The following is a 22,015-nucleotide window of genomic DNA, read 5'->3' on the forward strand; positions in this document are numbered from 1 at the left end:
CTCCACTTTCCACTTCCTCCCTAGCTTCTGATAAGGTGATCTTTCCTTTTTTCAAAGTCAGTTCCTCCACTTGTCTCTGACTTCTCCATTCCAATATGAGGCATATGGCTAAGACTGCCTTGCTAATGTCCCCTCTTATGCAAGTCCACTGGGCATTTTTTCTGGCCTCTTGTCTATGGATTTTTTTGCTGCTTCCTTTAGGCACTCTGCATTTCCTTGTCTCCCCTGCACCAATTACTTTCTTTTTTTTTTTTTTTAATTTTTATTTTATTTTTAAACTTTACATGATTGTATTAGTTTTGCCAAATATCAAAATGAATCCGCCACAGGTATACATGTGTTCCCCATCCTGAACCCTCCTCCCTCCTCCCTCTTTATTCTCCTCTATCTGGATACTTGTGCTCTAAAATTAACATGATCATTGTCATGATAATTACCTTCTTCCTCCAGTTGTCCTTGAGAAGGCTGCTAGGTCTTATCTTTCTTTGTTACTCCACGGACTCTCCCTGGGAGGTGTCAAATTATCTCATGGTTTCAAGTACCATCCACAGGCTGATGAGTTCTAAATCTGTATCTCCATCCCCGACTACTTCCTTAATTTCAGATCCACCTTCCCAGGTGCCTGCTGGACTGCTTTACTTGGAGTGAGATGCTCAAGGCACCTTGAACCTTCAGTTCAGTTCAGTTCAGTCACTCAGTTGTGTCCAACTCTTTGCAACCCCATGAATTGCTGCACGCCAGGCCTCCCTGTCCATCACCAACTCCTGGAGTTTACTCAAACTCATGTCCATCGAGTCGGTGATGCCATTCAGCCATCTCATCTTCTGTCATCCCCTTCTCCTCCTGCCCCCAATCCCTCCCAGCATCAAAGTCTTTTGCAGTGAGTCAACTCTTCGCATGAGATGGTCAAAGTATTGGAGTTTCAGCTTTAGCATCAGTCCTTCCAAAAAACACCCAGGACAGATCTCCTTTAGAATGGACTCCTTGCAGTCCAGGGGACTCTCAAGAGTCTTCTCCAACACCATAGTTCAAAAGCATCAATTCCTTGGTGCTCAGCTTTCTTCACAGTCCAACTCTCACATCCATACATGACCACTGGAAAAACCATAGCCTTGACTAGACGGACCTTTGTTAGCAAAGTAATGTCTCTGCTTTTGAGCAGGTCCAAATCCTAACTCATGATTTCGCCTATATCCCTCCCTCCTCATTGCATCCCTGGTTGGGGATCCCTCACTGGGCTTCCCTGGTGGCTAAGATGGTAAAGTGTCTGCCTGCAATGCGGGAGACCAAGGTTCAATCCCTGGGTTGGGAAGATCCCCTGGAGAAGGAAATGGCAACCCACTCCAGTATTCTTGCCTGGAAAATTCCATGGAGAGAGGAACCTGGTGGGTACACAGTTCATGGGGTTGCAAAGAGTCGGACACGATTGAGCAACTTCACCTTTACTTTCCTCATTGCATCATCTATCTTAATCATTGGCACCACTGCTCACCTGGTCACCTGAGCTGGAAACCTGTTTCCTTCCTTTACTCCTCAGTCTAACATTTCCGGTAATCACTAATATCTCAAATATTCGTGAACCTATCTTTCCTTCTTCATGCCCATTTCATCAACCTTAAGTCAGGCCACCACCATCTCTTAGAAGAGTGATTTTAACAGCTGCCTAGTGGATCTCTTTTGTCTTTGTCCCCTTTGATTCTGTTATCTCCCTGCAGCCAGATGTCACAGCATCACCTCTCTGCATTATTCCCCAACACTTACATGCAAAGTATCCTGGGATCTGACCCCTGTTCACAGCTCCCACCTCATCTACAGCTTCTCCTGACATACTGTATGCTTGCTTGGATCACTCTGTGCCCAGACTCTTCCTACTGCTTACCATTCAGGCTTGCCTCTTCCAGGAAGTCTTGCCTAAATCCCACAGGCTTGCTGGTGCTGCTCTTCTGTGCTCCTACGCCTCTCAGGGCTGATTGCAGTCACACTCAATTACCCGCTAGCATATCTGTCTCCCTCTGAAGGTTGTAAGATCTTTGCAGACATCAATCTTATCTTTGCAGTTCTAATGAGCACCTAGTAAATACTAGTTGAGTTAACAAATGGACAAAAATGACAGTATGTATGCTTAAGAGCCTTTCCTGTGAGTGATGCCTCAAACTTCAGGTGTCCAAGTCTTAGTGAAAGTTTGGTAGAAAGACACAAGGCCTCAAGGCATTTGCACTTGCTGGCCCATCACCAGTAGTCTTCCTCAGATGTTCATTTTCTTCTCTCAGTTTCTACATCTCAGTGAGACCTTTCCCCAGTCATCCTAGGTAAACTAACACCTTCATTGCCTTATTACTGCTGTTTCCCCCTGCCCCCTTGTCAGTTGCTTCAGTGATGTCTGACTCTTTACGATCCTATGGACTGGATAGGCCCACCAGGCTCCTCTGCCCACGGGGATTCTCCAAGCAAGAATACTAGAGTGGGTTGCCATACCCTCCTCCAGAGGACCTTCCTGACCCAGGGATCCAACCCACGTCTCTTTATGTCTCCTGCACTGGCACGCAGGTTGTTTACCACTAGCGCCACCTGGAAAGCCCAGGTGGCTTATCACATAGCTATTGTTTAAACGTATCCCTCCTTTAAACATAAAGTCCTTATCAGCAAGGGCTCTGTTCTGATCACTGGCAATTTCCCTGCTGCCTATAAAAGTTTCAAGTCTTGAATTTATGCTCAAAATATTTGTTGAATATTGAGTTGAACAACTATCTGATAGCAAACAAAAGTAAAACATAAAGGGAAGGGGGGAAAAAAGGAACAGAGGAATAAAGGGATAAATTCTAATATATATATTTTTTTCCTCCTGGCCTTTGACCCGTGTTTTAATTTTTTTATGTTCTCTTGTACCTGAATCAAAGTATAGATTGTGCACACATCTAGCTGGCCCATCTGACCATGGACTTCCTCCCATAGCTCTGACACAAAGGCAGCAGGCATGGGGATTCAGTGCATGTCTGTGTGTGATGAGAGGTTCTTAACTCGAGATATGCTGACCTCACAGCCCCCTGTTTGCTGTTACACACGTGTGGTTTTCCCTGGGATCAGAGATTCTAAAAATGGGTCAGGGCCTTGGTCTCTTCTGAAAGCCACAGCTGGGGTCCAGGGAAGCAGCTGGCATCAAGGTGGACATTTCTCATGAGCATCAACTGCCTTTGGTCTACTTGTCAAAGAAGTTCAGAGCCCCTTGAGATATCTGGGTCTCCTGGGTGGTCTCCAGTTGTGCCTCCAAGGAACCTCCTAGAGGTCTCCCTTGCAAAATATCCTCTCTCAATGGAGTTAATGGTCTGCTTTCTGTTTCTGCTGCCAAGTCCTTGTAAACAGGTCTACATCTCCTGCATTGGGCAGGGAGAGAAGTACAAAGGATGGCGGGACATGCCATCTAAGTCCCTTATATAAGGATTGTGGCACTCCAGAGCCTGGGGCTATGTCTATCCTATTCAGGACTATCTTTTCCCAGCACTTAGCATCATGCCTGGCACATACTGGATGCTCAAATAAATGTTTCTGGAAAGCTGAATGAACCCTGTGAGGGTATCATAATTATTACCATATGATAGAAGCAGCAGCCTCCTGTTATACCCTCCATTTCTGCAATGCCTGACAGACCTATAATTACTTGTTCTTTTACCCTTCCAGACCTTAAGTTCTGGGAAGGCAGAGGTTGTTTACTGATGTATCCCTAGTACATTGCCTGAATCATAGTAGGTTACCAGCAAATATTTCTTGACTGACTGAAAGGATAGATGGATGGATAAAGTTCAGAGACAGTGTGCATTTTATTTAAGCTCATAAAACCAGAGTTGAACCCAGTCTGTGACCAGACCATGAAGTCCATTAGGGCAGGAATAGAGTCTGCTTTTTCTCACCATCAGATCCTTAGCACCACAGACCGTGCCTACACGGAGCAGGTGCTCAATAAATACTTGTTGAATGAATGAATGACTCACAGACTGAGCTTTTTTTAATTATTATTTTGCAATACCCTTTAAGGAGATAGGGGCCTCATGAACAGACATATCACAAGCCCCATTTTGAGAGAAAGCAGCATTTAAAGACACAGGCTATTTTTTTGGTAACAAGGATTAAAGGGGAGAAAAATAGGAGCAGAGTGACTGAAGTGTGGGCTCCTTTCTCTATGGGTGGAGTGCTAGCCTGCATCGCCTCGCCAGTCAGTAGAAAGTGAGTTGGTAGCCACAGAGTACAGGATTTCCAGCCACTGGTCATGGAGATGTCAGGGTCAAAGTGGCCGACAGAAGCAGAGGCAGCCAGACCTGCAGAAGCCCTGAAAAGAAAGAGATGACAGGGTTGCTGCTAGCACTGATGTGCACATTTTATGCGCAAAACTAACATAAAATGCCTCCTCTAAATTGACCAATTAGGAAAGAACATGTTCTCTGACCAGATCAGTTAGAAAAAGGAAGTTTTTTCTTTACCTGCCTTGAAAACCAGTTAGAAAAAGGTGCCCTCCCAGATGGGCCAATCTGAAAAAGGCAGCCTTTCTGCAGGCACTAGCTGATAGCCACTCAAAAGGGTACTCCTGTGAAGTGACCAACCTACTCAACCTCGGTGACCTTGAGGGATAGTCACAAAGGGCAAGCCTCTTGGGGGCACCTTGCCTCTCCAGGACTGAACTCACTGATCCTGGAATGAACTAGCTCATGTCAAACATTAGGTTGGTGTAACAACCCATTCAGATCTAGGTGCCAAGAGCCAAGCAGAGCAACAATTACACAGATTCACTTTTTAATCCAGATTTTCAGACAATTTAGCAGCCATAACAGTCAAGGGCCATTAAAATGCTGCCGGTCTCCGGTCTTTGTGGTCAGAGGAGCAGAGAAGCAGAAAACAGAGTTTTTTGTTTGTCTGCCATGTTCATCCTGGCACCAAACATCCTGACAAAGGTGTTAGAGATACATCTTGAAGCTTCAGGAAATGCCCAAGGTGCAGATCACAACGCAGTGTGTGTGTCCACTGCGTACAGGTGTGTGACAAGCATGCGTGTGTTGGCATATGCAGATTCACACACAAGCAGCTGCGGCTGTCGTGACGTTTTGTGTGCATGTGACCTCGTGGGTGTGTGAAAAAGTCTAGGTGATGTTTGCTCTTGTGCACCTGTCTGTGTGTGCCTGCGTCTATGTGCACTGTCGTGGGACAACACAGGTGTGTGTGCGCATGTGCAGCCCCAGGTCCAGCACTTTCCACAAACGCAGTCACCTCTTCAGAGCTCAGGCCAAGCAGACCAGGCACTCCAGCACGCCCTAGGCCAACGGATAAAAGCCCCAGATGAAGGTTTTGGTCAAGTCCCTGTGCAAAGAGGATCTGAACTTACCCAAGCTACTGGGAGCAGCCCTTGACATTGCAGCCTGGCCCCCTGTGGGAGGAAACAAGGATCAGTGCACAGGAAGCCTGGAAGAAGCCCCTTCCATCTGCTCTTCCTTGCAGCCAGAGTGTGGTCTTTTAAAAACCCCAATCTGGTCATCTCACTCCCCTGCTTTGGATCCCTCGGGGGCTGCCGTCTACTTTCAGGAGAAAGGGCCCAAAACCTTAGCAAGAACTACATGCTATTTATATTTCAATTAGAAGAAGGAGAAAGGGAAGGGGAAGGAGAAGAAGAAAAAAGAGAAGTACTATCATTGGAAGGACTGATGTTGAAGCTGAAACTCCAATACTTTGGCCACCTGATGCGAAAAGCTGACTCATTTTAAAAGACGCTGATGCTGGGAAAGATTGAGGGCAGGAGGAGAAGGGGATGACAGAGGATGAGATGGTTGGATGGCATCACCGACTCAATGGACGTGAGTTTGGGTAAACTCCGGGAATTGGTGATGGACAGGGAGGCCTGGCGTGCTGCGGTTCCTGGGGTCGCAAAGAGTCAGACACAACTGATCAACTGAACTGAACTGATAAGGCCTCATGTGGTCTGGTCCCCCACCTCCATCAGCTCTCCCACACCAACCTCCCCTCCTCCTTTCAGCCTGCCTGGCCAGTTCCTCTAGCACCCTGGGTTCCCTCCTGCACAGGCCTTTTGCTCATTCTCTACTCTCTCCCTGGGATTCCTCCCTCTTTTCCATTTCTCCTGACCCCTGTTACTTAATCCTTTCTCAGTTTCCAAACCTCACTTCCTTTCTTCCCTAATCCTCCAGACTAGGTCTGCTTCCCCTGTAGCAAGAGCTCAGAGTTCCGATCCATGTTCACGCCTGCACTTATCACAGCTCCAGAGACACATGATTATTTAAATGATGTCTCCTCTACCCTTCCATAAGTGGCACACAAGCCAGGCTTGTACCCACTGCTGCTCATCCTGAGCCCCCAGCCACTAACACAAGGCCTGGCACAAGGCAGGCATGAGAAGACAGCCGTGCAATGAATGAGAACCTGCAGGAGGAAGGCAGCTTATAGTCTACGTTGCCTCACAGGATTTACTTGCTCCAGCTCTTCGGACCCCAGTAAGATCCCAAGTGCCAGGTTCTCTCACCTCTCCTCATCTCCAGAGAACATTTCTCACCAGGAACATGGAGAGGGGAGTGGCCTTCTTACCCTTCCGTGTGATGGGACCCAAGTTCAGGACACGGGTTTGGTCTATGATGCTCCCACTGCGGAATCTGGTCTCAGGGCAGGTCTGCAGGGAGAGGGTGACAAAGAAACCTTTCCACAAGAGAGACTGAATGAGGCCCTGCCATGGGGAGCTGGGTGCACCCCTCATAAGAGCAATCTCTTGCCTCAGGCTGGGACTTGAGGATGGTAGAGGCAGGGGCTGTTAGGAGATCTGAATACATGCGTTCATGTCCCAGCTCTGCCATTTGTTAGATGTATGATCTTAGGCAAGTCACTCACATTTTCTAAGCCTCTCTCTCCATATGGAAAAAGGGGCTAATAAAATACCTCCCTTATACAGTTGCTATGAAGTATCAAAAAGCTAACATGTGCAAATTGCACACAGTGCTTAAAAATGTCAGTTTCTGCTATTAGAACACAAGCTTGCAGATAAATGAGAGGTTCACCAGCCTACTGCAGTGCCCTGATCTCACCCAGCTTCCCCACAGCCTAGTCTCAGGTCTGGCCATGGCAGCCTCATCTTATAGCTTTGACTACCCCTGTACTAAAATGGAAATATGGCAGAGACGTTTTGTTTTCTTTTCACCTTGTGGCCAAGCGTCTTGGGTTACGGGAGTTGGGTGTGAGCGTGTGGCAAGCAGACTGAGGGAAGGGAGGTCTGACTCACAGGTCTGCACTTTTCATTCACGGTGTCACAGAGATACACCTCACAATGCAGGTACACCAGGTCGTAGTTTCCAGCAAAACGGAACATCTGGACAGAAAACCGGCCCTGAGGGGACTCCCCATTCTCCTCCACTTGGATGGTTGAGTCTGCAGCGCGTGGACATCTGGGAAGGGGACATCGTATAACATGGTTGGTTATGCAAACACTCTGGGTCCAGACTTCCTGGGTTCAGATCTCACTCTATCACATATTAGCTGTGTGACTATGGGCAATTTACTCAATCTCTCTGAGCCTGTTGCCCTATCTATGTGCGAGGAATAATCATTTTAACTTACATTGTAAGACAGTTGCGATAATTAAATGAGTTAAAATTACAAGGTAAACAGTATATGCCATACAATAGGTGCTACGTGTATGTGACTCTAAAATACAAATGTAATCAGTTCAGAGCTTAAGGACAGTTACTTAAGGATAGTAAGTAAGCACTTAAGTAAGTGTATCCTTAAGTAAGCACTTTTTGATTTCTCAGGAAATGGCATTCAGGATTCATTGCTGCTGCTGTGGCTAAGTCGCTTCAGTCATATCTGACTCTGTGCGATCCCATAGACAGCAGCCCACCAGGCTCCGCGAACCCTGGGATTCTCCCCGCAAGAGTACTGGAGTGTGTTGCCATTTGCTTCTCCAAGGCATGAAAGTGAAAAGTGAAAGTGAAGTCGCTCAGTCGTGTCCGACTCTTAGCGACCCCACAGACCGCAGCCTGCCAGGCTCCTCGGTCCATGGGATTTTCCAGGCAGGAGTCATTACCTACCATTTATTGGCTATCTACTAGTGCCTGGTGTTAATTCTAACATTGGAAACATCTGAGCACTGAAGGCTGCTGGCCACGTTGGGGTGTGTATGTGTGCTCATCAGCACACATTATTACCCAGCGCACCCAAACACGCAGAAACTCAAAACTGCACATCCGGAGACTCACGTGGGTGCTGGGCTGGATCAGGGTACACAGGCACTCTGAGCAGGCAAATCGGGCACCCCGTCTGCTTTTTGACACTATCCGCTCAAAATGGACTTAGAAAAGGGGCTGAAGGCTGACTGCATTGGAGGACCGAGAAAGAAACTTCTCGGAATGGTGTTCATTTTGTTCTGTGTCCCCCACAATTCAAATCTGACTCTACTTGACAAAAGAAAAGCCCTGTGGTTAAGGGGACCCACCTTACAAAAAGCAGAGGAAGAGGCAGCCAGCACTGCCCTTGGCAGCCCCAGGCAGTCAACCCAAGTAAGGCACCTACGTGTCTCCCCCAGCCCCTAAGCACCTCCTCAACTCATCTCCTCCTTACACCCCTGTGATATTCTGAACAACTCACAGACTGGCAGTCCTCAGCCCAGCTCCCACTCATGCCACGACAGAAACACAGGGCCTCAGCCAGCATTTCTTCATGCTTCGTTTTCAAGACTTTTTAAGCTTTTAACAATATACATGCTCTACCTTTATACTCAGATAAACATACACACACACACACACACACACACACACACACAAGCTTAAAAATCCCTGCACAGTAGATTTTATTCATGCCTGTTTCACATATGAGAACATGAATATCCAGACAGATGAGCTGACTTGTATCCTGAACTAAGAAACAGCAAACCCATGCTATGAGCCCAAGTCTCCATGATGTCCCAGTCAAGGTCATGTCAGTATTTTTCAAATTTCAGTTCTTTTTTGCCTAATACAGAAACCACCTCCCTGAATGTTTTCCTGTTTGCCAACATCTGTACTATTATTTTACATTATTATATTATTATTATTACTATTTTTCTTTAAATCTACAAACTTTTTTTTAAAAAAAGATCATGACCACAAATAGCAAACCAAGGGCTTCCCAGGTGGCAAAATAAAGAATCTCCACCTGCCAATACAGGAGATGCAAGAGATGAGGGTTCCATCCTGAGGTCAGGGAGATCCCCTGGAGTAGGAAATGGCAACCCACTTCAGTACTCTTGCCTGCAGACTTACACAGACAGAGGAGCCTGGCAGGCTACAGTCCGTGGGGTCACAAAGAATTGAACGACTGAGAACACAGCACATTACTTGCCATATATAAAACACGACCATACAAACACAGTCAGACACTGCTATTACATTTTACTTCAACACTGTTGACTGTAAAAGACCCCCAAAAGACTTCTGCTCTCCTTTCTTTTTGTTGTAAAGGGAGATTAGCAAGTAACAGAAGTGTGAACACCAGATGAGCACCCAATTGACATGACCAGGCAGATTCTAAGAGAAGTGAGACAGAAATAGGTCAGGGTCTCCTGGGAGCGCTTTCTCTGACTGCACTATTAAGACAGCAACTCCCCTCCCTTTTTCCTGCTTCATTTTTTTCTCTATAGCACCGTCATCATTAACATGCCATGGATGGCACTTTCGTTTAATTGTTGATCTCCCCACTTAGAATATCAGCAATAAGGGTGCAGAGACTTTTCTAGTCACTGTTATCCACATAGCCTGGCACACAATAAGCTTCCAAAAATATCTGTTCAATTTATGAATGAAAATGTGAACCACTTTCTCACAGTGTGGTTCATGTTTCTCTAATGTGTTTGAGTCAAAAGCAGTCCATCTGTGTCCTCCCTGTTTCAACTGACCCTTGTCTAACCATGCCTCTGCTGTATTCCTTCCAGCCAAGTGCCAGCCTGCTCCTGTCCAGGGCCTGCCTTTCCACCACGTTCCTCATCCTTTTCTGAATCCCAGACCCCCTCTGCCATCTGGTGAAGCCTATGCATTCCTCGTCAAAAGTAATGCTTTAAATGCATACACTAAATTACATAAGATAATTTTTAAAAAATTAAATATAATTCTTAAAATATTAAACTTAATACATCATATATTGACATATCTGGATATAAATATATATTTACAGGTACATGTATTTGATATATATCAAATAATAAAATCTAGTTGAAATTCTAATACTACAATATAGTAACTAAGAATACTGACTTGTGTAAATATCTTCAAATGTCCTGCTAATACTTTTTCTGGTTTGTTGCCTATATCATAAGGAGTAACAGTGCTAAATTTCAGCTACAGGTGAATGAATGTGAAAATGTACTTTGTACCCATCCAAGTCTAAAGACCCTCCCCGGCCCCAAATTCCATCCAACAGGCCTTACCTGTCCTGGATGATGAAGTATTTCAAGGGGTCTGTGGCATTGCTGCTGGGTGTGGCATAGCAGTTGGTCATGAGCAGTACAAACCGGGACAAGTCACCCCCATCCAGCATGGTGCCGACGTAGAGAAACGCCTCTGTGGACAGGGTCACAGAGGAGCCTTGGTAGGGCTGTGTGTAGGCAGGGCTCTGGAAGAGTGCCATTCGCACGGTGAATGTGCCGGTCCCGCCCATGCTGATGTTGAGGGTGCTGCAGGGGGAGAGAGGCTGGTGAGAGAACCAGAACCAAGAACAGCAACAGATAGGCCACTCTTGCTGATCTGCATTCCTGGGCCATCCCTGGTAGTTATTTGGATTTTTATCCAGCAACAGGACTGGAATCCACCAACCACTGCTCTGCAAAATACAATAATCACACACAGGTCACTTAGGGATCTTGTTGAAGTGCAGATTCTGGATCTGTAGCTTTGGGATAGGGCTCAAGGTTCTGCATTTTTAATAAGCTCCCAGGTGACACTGCTGCTTCTGATCCAGAGATCATATTTTTCTGTAACACGTCTACCCCCTCACATGGTGGCCCTTGCATTTAAGTGTGGCAAACACATTCTCAAGGGAATCACCTAGATTCCTTTTTTGATCTTAATATAGAACAGTTTTAAAAGATGGGCTATGAGTCCTACAGGCCTTAGTCAGAGTTCTGGTTCCACCTACAGCAGAAGATTAGGATTTTTAAAATGCATTATTTTAAATCACATTAAAAACAGCCACACTGATGGCAACTCCATGGGGATTATCCTACAAAGGACACTGAAAGACTGATGCCCCAGGAAAGGGGGTACATGAGAAATAGTAATGCGGAAGTCCATTTTAGAGGTGAGTACTGGATTATTTGTTTGGACTTGGTGTTCGACTGGGATGAGATTTCTAGCTTAAGCCAGAGAGAGATCTGCATACAGCTGTTTTGTTCCCTGGAACCTAGTAGGTCTGGGGCATGGCCACATTGCTCCAGAGCACTTCTTGGCCAGATGATGTTCCACACAGAGGCAGACAAGGAGCAACTGGCTTCCTTCAAGTCAGCCAAGCACCCTCATCAGTGGCAGGTGCCCTTCCCCAAGTCTAGTTGGCCCAGAAAACACGTGACCATGGACAAGCTTCAAAAAAAAGGTCATGGTAGAGTGGAGGCTCTATGCTTGATGGCCTGGGTTTGAATCCCAGCTCTGTAACTTACTGTCCTCTACCACTTTGGACAAGTTACTAAACTTTCTTTGAACTTCAATTTCAATAATAATAATACTTACACCTTCTAGGCTAAGATTTCAGTGAGGTGTTCCAAGTACAGCAGTTAGCACAATGCCTGACATATGGTCAGCTCTTGCTAAACACTTGTTATTATCACAACTATTATTTTTTTCCCAGTATCTGCATCATTGGCTTGTGATTCATCCTATTCAGAAATGTTCAAGTTTATTTAGCAACAGGATCCTTTTATTTTTTAAGTAATAAAATTGATAAAGAAGATGTGGTACATATACATGATGGGATACTACTCAGCTATAAAAAAGGATGAAATAATGCCATTTGCAGCAACATGGAAGAAACTAGAGATTATCATACTAAGTAAAGTCAGAAAGAGAAAGATAAATATCATATAATATCACTTACATGTAGAATCTAAAATATGGCACAACTGAAGCAATCTATGAAATAGAAATAGACTCACAGATGTATAGAACAGACCTCTGGCTGTCAGGGGAAGGGGGGCTGGTGTAGGAGAGTTGGGATTAGCAGATTTAAGCTATTATACACAGAATGGATAAACAACAAGGTCCTACTGTATAGCACTGGAAACTAGAATCAATAACCTATGATAAACCATAATGGAAAAGAATATTAAAAAAAGAATGCATAGAAATTAACACAACATTGTAAATCAACTATACTTCAATTGAAAAAATAAAATTTAAAAAGTTCTCTGGTTCACATCCCCAAATCACCTCCTTAAAGACCGTCACACTTCAAGAAGCATAATTTGTAAACCCCTCTTTATTCAAATTTCTCCTATTTACAGAGAAAGAAACTGAGATCCAAATATGGGGTACAATTTGCCCAGTCCCATAGCAGGTCTGAACTGAGACTCCAACCTTCTTTCCTTTGGTCCAACCACTCTACCCCTCAGATAAACCAGGGACCCTAATATGGGTTTCATCTCTGCAGAGCACTTTTGTGCTTCTAAGAAAGACAGTACATTACTGCTAAATCCATTTCACATACGAGAAGACTGACGCCTAGAATAGGGTTATCAATTTCCCAAAGCCATTTGTGTGATAGAGCCAGGATTTGAAAGTGGGCTCCAGATTTCCTAGCTGGGTTCTTCATGGACTCTTTTTGGAGTCCAACACTGCCTCCCAGCTGACTGCCTCCAATCAACTCCTTATTGGTGGCAGCTGACAGAGAAGCTGAGGTCCTGGTGGCCAAGGGTTTGTGGGGTGGAGTTGGCCAGGGACACTGGGGACCCTCTCTGGCCGCACCTGACCATTGGCTGCAGGGAGGTCTTCAGGCTGACTTTCATGTCCAAGGGATAGGAGCACGCAAAGTTGATTCTGATGTTGAGGTCACGGATGATGATCTCATCTGCCAGGTAGAGAGTGTTGCTGTATGTGGCGTGGGTCTCATTCCTCTGTATTGGGGTAGGAAGTTCAGGGGAGGAAGGGCGGAAAAGGCATAGAATCTGAGTAGGATTCAAAACCAAAGGCATTGAAACTGCTGAAACTGCTCTCCCAGTTTCCATTAGCATGAGTCATGAGCTAGATACCCCCCGCCCAAGCTGAATGTCCCTACTGCATCTTTGCACGGATCCTTCAATGACACTGAGAGGCAGGATGACCACCTCCCTAATAAGATGGAAGTTCATGGGAACTGGGTAACTTATCCATGGTACAGGGGGTCTAAGAAGCCTGGACTCTTCCCATCACCTCATGCCTCCTCTCGCGCACGCCAAAAGACTAAAAATCACATACTGAGTCATCATTAATGGCAGATTGTCAAAAAGTCATATTTGGCAAATGACAATTATTTCCTTCTTTCTTATGTCTTTTTTTTTTTTTTCTCTCTCTCTCTGTGGGGGATAAGGGAGATGCAAGGAAGCAGAATCCACTCACACAAATGTTTACCTCTGGGTCCCTTTGGAGGAGGCTTCTGTAGCTGAGGCCCTGGCTCTCTGAACACTCAAAGTGCAGACTCTGCCTCCCAGGAACCATCAGAGACAAACAGATCTGCTTCTGAACTCAGTGCTGATACCTACTGGCTTAGAATAGTCATTGCCCTGTTGGGGTACTACCTTTCCCATCTGTCAAATGGGGAACTATCACTATGGATTGTCCTCTTTATTTGAAACTGACATTTATTGAGCACTTACTTTGTGCCAGTCACTTGTCCTAATCACTTTGCACACAGTAACTCCTTTAACTCTCCTAACCCTATGAAGTCAGTAGGTGCCAAATATGCTACTGGAGATCAGTGGAGAAATAACTCCAGAAAGAATGAAGGGATGGAGCCAAAGCAAAAAGAATACCCAGCTGTGGATGTGACTGGTGATAGAAGCAAGGTCCGATGCTGTAAAGAGCAATATTGAATAGCAACCTGGAATGTCAGGTCCATGAATCAAGGCAAATTGGAAGTGGTCATACAAGAGATGGCAAGAGTGAATTTTGACATTCTAGGAATCAGCAAACTGAAATGGACTGGAATGGGTGAATTTAACTCAGATGACCATTATATCTACTACTGCGGGCAGGAATCCCTCAGAAGAAATACAGTAGCCATCATGGTCAACAAAAGAGTCTGAAATGCAGTACTTGGATGCAATCTCAAAAACGACAGAATGATCTCTGTTTGTTTCCAAGGCAAACCATTCAATATCACAGTAATCCAAGTCTATGCCCCAATGAGTAACACTGAAAAAGCTGACGTTGAATGGTTCTATGAAGACCTACAAGACCTTTTAGAACTAACACCCAAAAAAGATGTCCTTTTCATTATAGGGGACTGGAAAGCAAAAGTAGGAAGTCAAGAAACACCTGGAGTAACAGGCAAATTTGGCCTTGGAATACAGAATGAAGCAGAGCAAAGACTAATAGAGTTTTGCCAAGAAAATGCACTGGTCATAACAAACACCCTCTTCCAACAACACAAGAGAAGACTCTATACATGGATATCACCAGATGGTCAACACCGAAATCAGATTGATTATATTCTTTGCAGCCAAAGATGGAGAAGCTCTATACAGTCAGCAAAAACAAGACCAGGAGTTGACTGTGGCTCAGACCATGAACTCCTTATTGCCAAATTCAGACTTAAATTGAAGAAAGTAGGGAAAACCACTAGACCATTCACGTATGACCTAAATCAAATTCCTTATGATTATACAGTGGAAGTGAGAAATAGATTTAAGGGCCTAGATCTGATAGATAGAGTGCCTGATGAACTATGGAATGAGGTTCATGACATTGTACAGGAGACAGGGATCAAGACCATCCCCATGGAAAAGAAATGCAAAAAAGCAAAATGGCTGTCTGGGGAGGCTTACAAATAGCTGTGAAAAGAACAGAAGCGAAAAGGAAAGGAGAAAAGGAAAGATATAAACATCTGAATGCAGAGTTCCAAAGAATAGCAACGAGAGATAAGAAAGCCTTCTTCAGCGATCAATGCAAAGAAATAGAGGAAAACAACAGAATGGGAAAGACTAGAAATCTCTTCAAGAAAATCAGAGATACCAAAGGAACATTTCATGCAAAGATGGGCTCGATAAAGGACAGAAATGGTATGGACCTAACAGAAGCAGACGATATTAAGAAGAGATGGCAAGAATACACAGAAGAACTGTACAAAAAAGATCTTCACTACCCAGATAATCATGATGGTGTGATCACTGACCTAGAGCCAGGCATCCTGGAATGTGAAGTCAAGTGGGCCTTAGACAGCATCACTACGAACAAAGCTAGTCCTGGTGATAGAATTCCAGTTGAGCTATTCCAAATCCTGAAAGATGATGCTGTGAAAGTGCCGCACTCAATATGCCAGCACATTTGGAAAACTCAGCAGTGGCCACAGGACTGGAAAAGGTCCATTTTCATTCCAATCCCAAAGAAAGGCAATGCCAAAGAATGCTCAAACTACCGCACAATTGCACTCATCTCACACGCTAGTAAAGGAATGCTCAAAATTCTCCAAGCCAGGCTTCAGCAATATGTGAACCGTGAACTTCCTGATGTTCAAGCTGGTTTTAGAAAAGGCAGACGAACCAGAGATCAAATTGCCAACATCCGCTGGATCATGGAAAAAGCAAGAGAGTTCCAGAAAAACATCTATTTCTGCTGTATTGACTATGCCAAAGCCTTTGACTGTGTGGATCACAATCAACTGTGGAAAATTCTGAAAGAGATGGGAATACCAGACCACCTGATCTGCCTCTTGAGAAATTTCTATGCAGGTCAGGAAGCAACAGTTAGAACTGGACATGCAACAACAGACTGGTTCCAAATAGGAAAAGGAGTTCGTCAAGGCTGTATATTGTCACCCTGATTATTTAACTTATATGCAGAGTACATCATGAGAAACGCTGGACTGGAAGAAACACAAGCTGGAATCAAGATTGCCGGGAGAAATATCAATAACCTCAGATATGCAGATGACACCACCCTTATGACAGAAAGTGAAGAGGAACTCAAAAGCCTCTTGATGAAAGTGAAAGTGGAGAGTGAAAAAGTTGGCTTAAAGCTCAACATTCAGAAAACAAAGATCATGGCATCTGGTCCCATGACTTCATGGGAAATAGATGGGGAAACAGTGGAAACAGTGTCAGACTTTATTTTTCTGGGCGCCAAAATCACTACAGATGGTGACTGCAGCCATGAAATTAAAAGATGCTTACTCCTTGGAAGGAAAGTTATGACCAACCTAGATAGTATATTGAAAAGCAGAGACATTACTTTGCCAACAAAGGTCCGTCTAGTCAAGGCTATGGTTTTTCCTGTGGTCAAGTATGGATGTGAGAGTGGGACTGTGAAGAAGGCTGAGCCCCGAAGAATTGATGCTTTTGAACTGTGGTGTTGGAGAAGACTTTTGAGAGTCCCTTGGACTGCAAGAAGATCCAACCATTCCATTTAAAGGAGATCAGCCCTGGGATTTCTTTGGAAGGAATGATGCTAAAGCTGAAACTCCAGTACTTTGGCCACCTCATGCGAAGAGTTGACACATTGGAAAAGACTCTGATGCTGGGAGGGATTGGGGGCAGGAGGAAAAGGGGACGACAGAGGATGAGATGGCTGGATGGCATCACTGACTCCATGGACGTGACTCTGAGTGAACTCCGGGAGTTGGTGATGGACAAGGAGGCCTGGCATGCTGCGATTCATGGGGTCGCAAAGAGTCGGACACGACTGAGGGACTGATCTGATCTGATCTGATCTGAACCCTATGAAGGAGTTACTATTACTCTATTTTCAGCGGAGGAAGCTGAGCCACATCCATGTTAAATAACTCACCCAGTTCACACAACTAGTAAGTGGTGGGGCTGTGCTCCGACCCCGTCCCACACCGGCCAGAACGTACCGCCATCACTGTCCCACAGGGGCCATCCCTGGCTGGGGTCACCACCGACATCCAGTCCCGGTCGCCCCTCTCAGTGAAGCCTGAGCACTGGCTGTCATGCAGGTACATGAAGACCTTCTCAAAGCCCAGACTCTTCAGCTGGCACTTGCTCAGGGACAACTTAATGTCATCAACCCCACATTCCAGCCTGCGCTCCAGGAGGGAGAGATCTGAAATGGTCAGGGAAGGCAGGATTGGAGGCCTGTGACCACAATTCAAGGTTTAGCACATCCCCAGGGCCCAGGTCCAGCTAGCCAGGTTGGCCACCAGCTGGGAGTACTCAGAGTCATGCTGTGGTCTCCCCTCTCAGGGAGGTGGAGACATGAGACTGGGTTCCAAGTATCACTGGATGAATCCATGTGACTAACCACCAGCCCATGTCACCCTAAGCCTAGGCTGTATGCAAAGAAAAGTAACACATTTGGGTCATTCACTGCTCTCTCTGTGTGCTCAGAGGTGTCCAACTCTTTGCAACTCTATGGACAGACTGTAGCCTGCCAGCCTCCACAGCCCCAGCACTAAATATCATTGAATCCTAATAAAACAAAACAAATAGCAAGCAAACAAAGCTAATAAGTTAATGGTAATTTCTTTCCATCCTTTCTGTAACAAGGGGACAATCTTCAAGATTTGCTAATGTTTTTATTATTAACACCATACACTTGCTAATTTTCCTTGAAACCACAGAGAACAGACCTCTGGATAAGTATTTGCAGCATATAAATAGATCCAGTTAGATTTTTTTAATTAAAGTATTACATAGTTGCTGAAATTTAACAACTTTCTTTCATTGTATTCATTATTACTGCTACTGCCCACAGATAAGACACATTAGTGAACTTCAACGGCCCAAGTTTACTTAAAAGAAGGTTGTGACTAAAACCAAGACTGGAATTTGGGAAACACTAGCCAAGGCAACCCACTCCAGTACTCTTGCCTGGAAAATCCCATGGGCAGAGGAGCCTGGTAGGCTGCTGTCTATGGGGTCCCTAAGAGTCAGACACGACTGAGTGACTTCACTTTCACTTTTCACTTCATGCATTGGAGAAGGAAATGGCAACCCACTCCAGTGTTCTTGCCTGGAGAATCCCAGGGACGGGGGAGCCTGGTGGGCTGCCGTCTATGGGGTCACACAGAGTCGGACACGACTGAAGCAACTTAGCAGCAGCAGCAGCCTGCTTCAATCATTATGTATACAGGGAAACAGGTTTAGAGATGGCCAGGGCCCTGCTCAGGGTCCTCAGCCGGTCAGTGGAGGGCCCAGTCCAAGAAACCACAGACTGCTGGCCAGGCCTGTGTTCTTGTACTGTGGGAATACAGCTCAGGTTAGCCTTTGGCCAATAGGTGGCAACCTCCTGCTTATCCATCAGGATTTTGGGGGCCTCCAAAAGAAGCCTGGGAGTGGGGGTGTTCCTCAAGCTCTGGGAGCTTATGGGTCAACTAAGGGGAGACTCCAGGAATCCAGAGAGCTTCTGGCTGATTTTAATGGGTATTACTGGACTGACTTTCCACTCCAATTGGATAATATGCACAGCCTGGGTCATCCCCACGGGCCCCCAATTCACACACAGGAATATGTCCCTCCCCAGGTCCCTGGCATTTCTGAGTACCACCCCACCTCCCCACCGGCCTCACCGGTGACGTTGAAGTCCTGTTTGCACTTGCAGTGCCATTCGCCATTATCCGCTTTGCAGTCCTCATCCACACGGCACTCCTCACACGTCCCCTCCACAGAGCTGGGGTCTGCAGGGTCACAGATACAGGCAACAGGGATGAGCTCCAGTCTCTCGGGGCGCCCACGGGCCCAGGGCGGGGGGCTGGGAGACACCCGCTCACCTGTGCAGTAAGCCAGATGGCACTCAGGGGGCGCCGTCAGGTTGTACACGTAGTAGCCACCGGCACAGGCCTTCACTTGGATGGGCGCGTCCCACAGGCAGCAGTCACCGCTCCAGTGTGCACAGGCCACGCGGTTCACGATGCCCTCGTCGCTCGATGGGTGTGTGCCGTTGAGCCACATAGGCGCGGCCGTGTTGCAGTGCAGGACGGGCACGCAGGTCTCGGGCAGGCGCACGCCGGCCTGGCCCACGAAGCGGTACCAGCCGCCCAGACTGACATCACAGACGTAGCCGGAGCCGTACTCTGCGCTGCGCCAGTATTCGTCCAGGATGCGGTGCACCTGGCACGGGTCAGCGCACACGAGCGCGTCGCCCTCCTGCACGCAGTCTAGCCCAGGCCCGCAGGAGCCCGGGGAACACTCACAGTGCCTCCCGTCCCCCAGGTAGCCCGCAGGACACACGCACGAGTAGTTGCCCTCGCCATTGATGCAAGTGGCCAGGGCGTGGCAGCGGCTGAGCCCTGGCTCTGCACACTCGTCCACATCCTCGCAGCCGAGCTCCGAGCTCAGGAGGAAACCTTCAGGGCAGACGCACGCGTAAGAGCCCAGCGTATTCACGCAGCTGTTGGTGGCGGAGCAGTTGTGCGCCCCCGGAACGGCGCATTCGTCCAGATCCACACACTCGAGGCCGTCGCCAGTGAAGCCCTCCTGGCAGGCGCAGGTCGTGGCAGCCCCATCCACCGTACAAGTGGCATTGCTGTGACATTCAGAGCAGCTTTCTGCAGGCAGAAAAGCCCAGATTCAGGGTGGGGGCTGCTAGGCCACTGCTCACCATTCAGAGCAGCTTTCTGCAGGCAGAAAAGCCCAGATTCAGAGTGGGGGCCGCTAGGCCACTGTTCACCAAGAGACTCTTACCAGGGTCCTTAGGGTTCTTTAAGACATAGCAGACCCCCTTTGAAAGAAACAAATAAACCTCCCCCAATGTCTAAACACCCACCTGCATTCTTGTGTTAAGCATTGCATTCAAGCTGTGTGTCATCTTTTCAAGCATCCACCTTTCCACCACCAGAGGAATAATGCAGGTAATAACACTTGACACTTCGGTAAGGATTTGGGGAACCCTGTCACCCCTTCCCCAACTTGATATATTCTACGCCTTTTGCTCAGATCTCCTTCCCTGCCTCCCCTCTCTGCCTAGCAGTGGCACTGACACTTTGTGTGTTCCTCTGTGACAATAATAACAGTAAAGATGGTGAGCTCTCATGTATTAAGCGCTTAGGATATGCCAGACACTGGGATAGGCATTTTCTATCCATTAGCTAATAGAATCCTCTCCAGTGACCCTGGGGAATTACTTTTGTATTTAGCCATATTTCAAAGGTGAGGAAACTTGAGATTCAGAGGGTTTAAGCTACTTGCTTCATTGGTAAGCAGCAGAGCCAGGACACAAATCGAGGTTGCAGGACCACAGTGTGTGTGCTCCACGATGACACAATGGTATTTACTCTGCTCCGGAGAACTCCAGTTGGGGCTTGTGTAGAGGTGTCTAGCTCCCTTCTCCAACAAAAAGCTAACAGCCATGTGCAACCCAATGGAAGGGTCACTTATGTGTGAAAGGGGATGTCTTTGGGTACCACCCAGGTATGTTCACATCTCTTGTGTGGTTGAATATGTTCTTGACCTTCCAGTAAAGTGCCGGGGGCAGGGGGGGCGGGCTTAGTGATGTTCTAAACTTTTGTCTCTCAGTATGTGATCCAAGGATCACACCATCAGCATCATCTGGGAGCTCATTAGAATGCAGAGTCTCAGGCCCCACCCCAGGCCTACTGAATCAGAATCTGCATTTTAGTAAAATTCCTGGGTGAGTCCTATGTACATTAAAGTATAAGAAATGAATTTAGAATAAAGACTATGCAAATCCCAAGCATAAAAGGAGAGGGACTGAGACCTCTTCTGCTAACGGTGGCACTGCTCTCTACACACACAGCACTTACTAGCTGATGAGGTGTCAGTTGCTGCAGGTATGATGACCCAAGAGGTCACCACCACGGCCATCCACATCAAGGTCGGAGAGAAAAGACACTTCATCCTTTCTGCTCCTCACAGCTTCTTCTGGTCTGGCAAGACTTTCCCAAAGGCAAGGAAAGGCTGGCCTCTTGAGATTTCCTTCCGTCCCTGATCCCTGAAGTCCTGTGAACAGAGTCAAATGAGATAAATACATGATGGAACTCCCTTCCGCACAGTTGGGAAAAGTGCTTTGGTTGTGCTCTGTGCAAGTCCAGGAGATGCCATTTATGTGAACCACAAAAAGTGTGTAGTGCTGTGGTCCTTGCTTTGGTAGAGCTTTCCCCTCTGTGGCCTTATTCTTAATTCCCACCACATCCCAGTCTCAGCTCCCCAAGTCTCAGTGCATTTGAAAGAGCTGAGTCTCTCATCTGGAGCAGAAACCTGCAAGACGTGGGGGGTGGGTGTTCTGCACTCACCGTTGTATTGGAGGCACCCTTCTGATTCCCTCATGGAAAACTCTGAACTTTCCTAGATGCATTTACTCATTCAACAGAAATTTATTGAGTAGCCAAACAGGAAGCTAAGCACCAAATGTGCCAAACAGGAAGCTAAGCACCAAATGTGCCAAACAGGAAACTAAGTACCAAATGACAGACAAGGTCCCTGACTTCATGCAATTCACAAATTGTAAGGAAGTGGCTTGAGATAAGCAGTTTGAGAGGTGATTAATCTTCATAATATATTTTAATGTTTCCAGAGTGCTCAGATATTATTTCACTCACCTGGCAAAATAATCTACTAATACCCCAGTTTTTATAGCAGCATAATAAGGTAGCATGGCGGTTAAAAGTATAGGACCTGGAGGCTGCAACAAGGATTTGAACCTCTATTTTACCAGTTACTATGATTGGTAAACTCACATGCGACATTGGGCAATGTATTTCAATTCACTAAGACTCAAGTTTCCTCATCTATGAAATAGAGATTATTGTTTGCACAAACTGAGTGGCTACAATGCATCAGGCTCAGTGTGAAGTCTCCTGTTAGTAATGACCTGCTTCATAGGAAAGTGTTTTACAAACCTTAGTGACC

The 22,015-nt window shown here is 46.3% G+C and overlaps 1 protein-coding gene across 1 annotated transcript; it reads right to left on the reverse strand.

Annotated features, from left to right (window-relative positions):
- Positions 1-4,259: 4,259 nt before the first annotated feature.
- On the reverse strand, positions 4,260-21,004 carry UMOD (uromodulin). Its single transcript, XM_055562248.1, has 10 exons — positions 20,911-21,004; positions 18,919-19,695; positions 18,718-18,825; positions 17,044-17,252; positions 12,963-13,111; positions 10,439-10,684; positions 7,262-7,424; positions 6,577-6,658; positions 5,369-5,410; positions 4,260-4,321 (listed from the first exon to the last, which is right to left on the reverse strand). The coding sequence occupies exons 1-10, from the start codon at positions 21,002-21,004 to the stop codon at positions 4,260-4,262; spliced, it is 1,932 nt and encodes a 643-aa protein (XP_055418223.1).
- Between the last annotated feature and the right edge of the window lie 1,011 nt (positions 21,005-22,015).

This window comes from Bubalus kerabau, chromosome 23, assembly GCF_029407905.1.
Source record: "Bubalus kerabau isolate K-KA32 ecotype Philippines breed swamp buffalo chromosome 23, PCC_UOA_SB_1v2, whole genome shotgun sequence".
Lineage (NCBI taxonomy): Eukaryota > Metazoa > Chordata > Mammalia > Artiodactyla > Bovidae > Bubalus > Bubalus kerabau.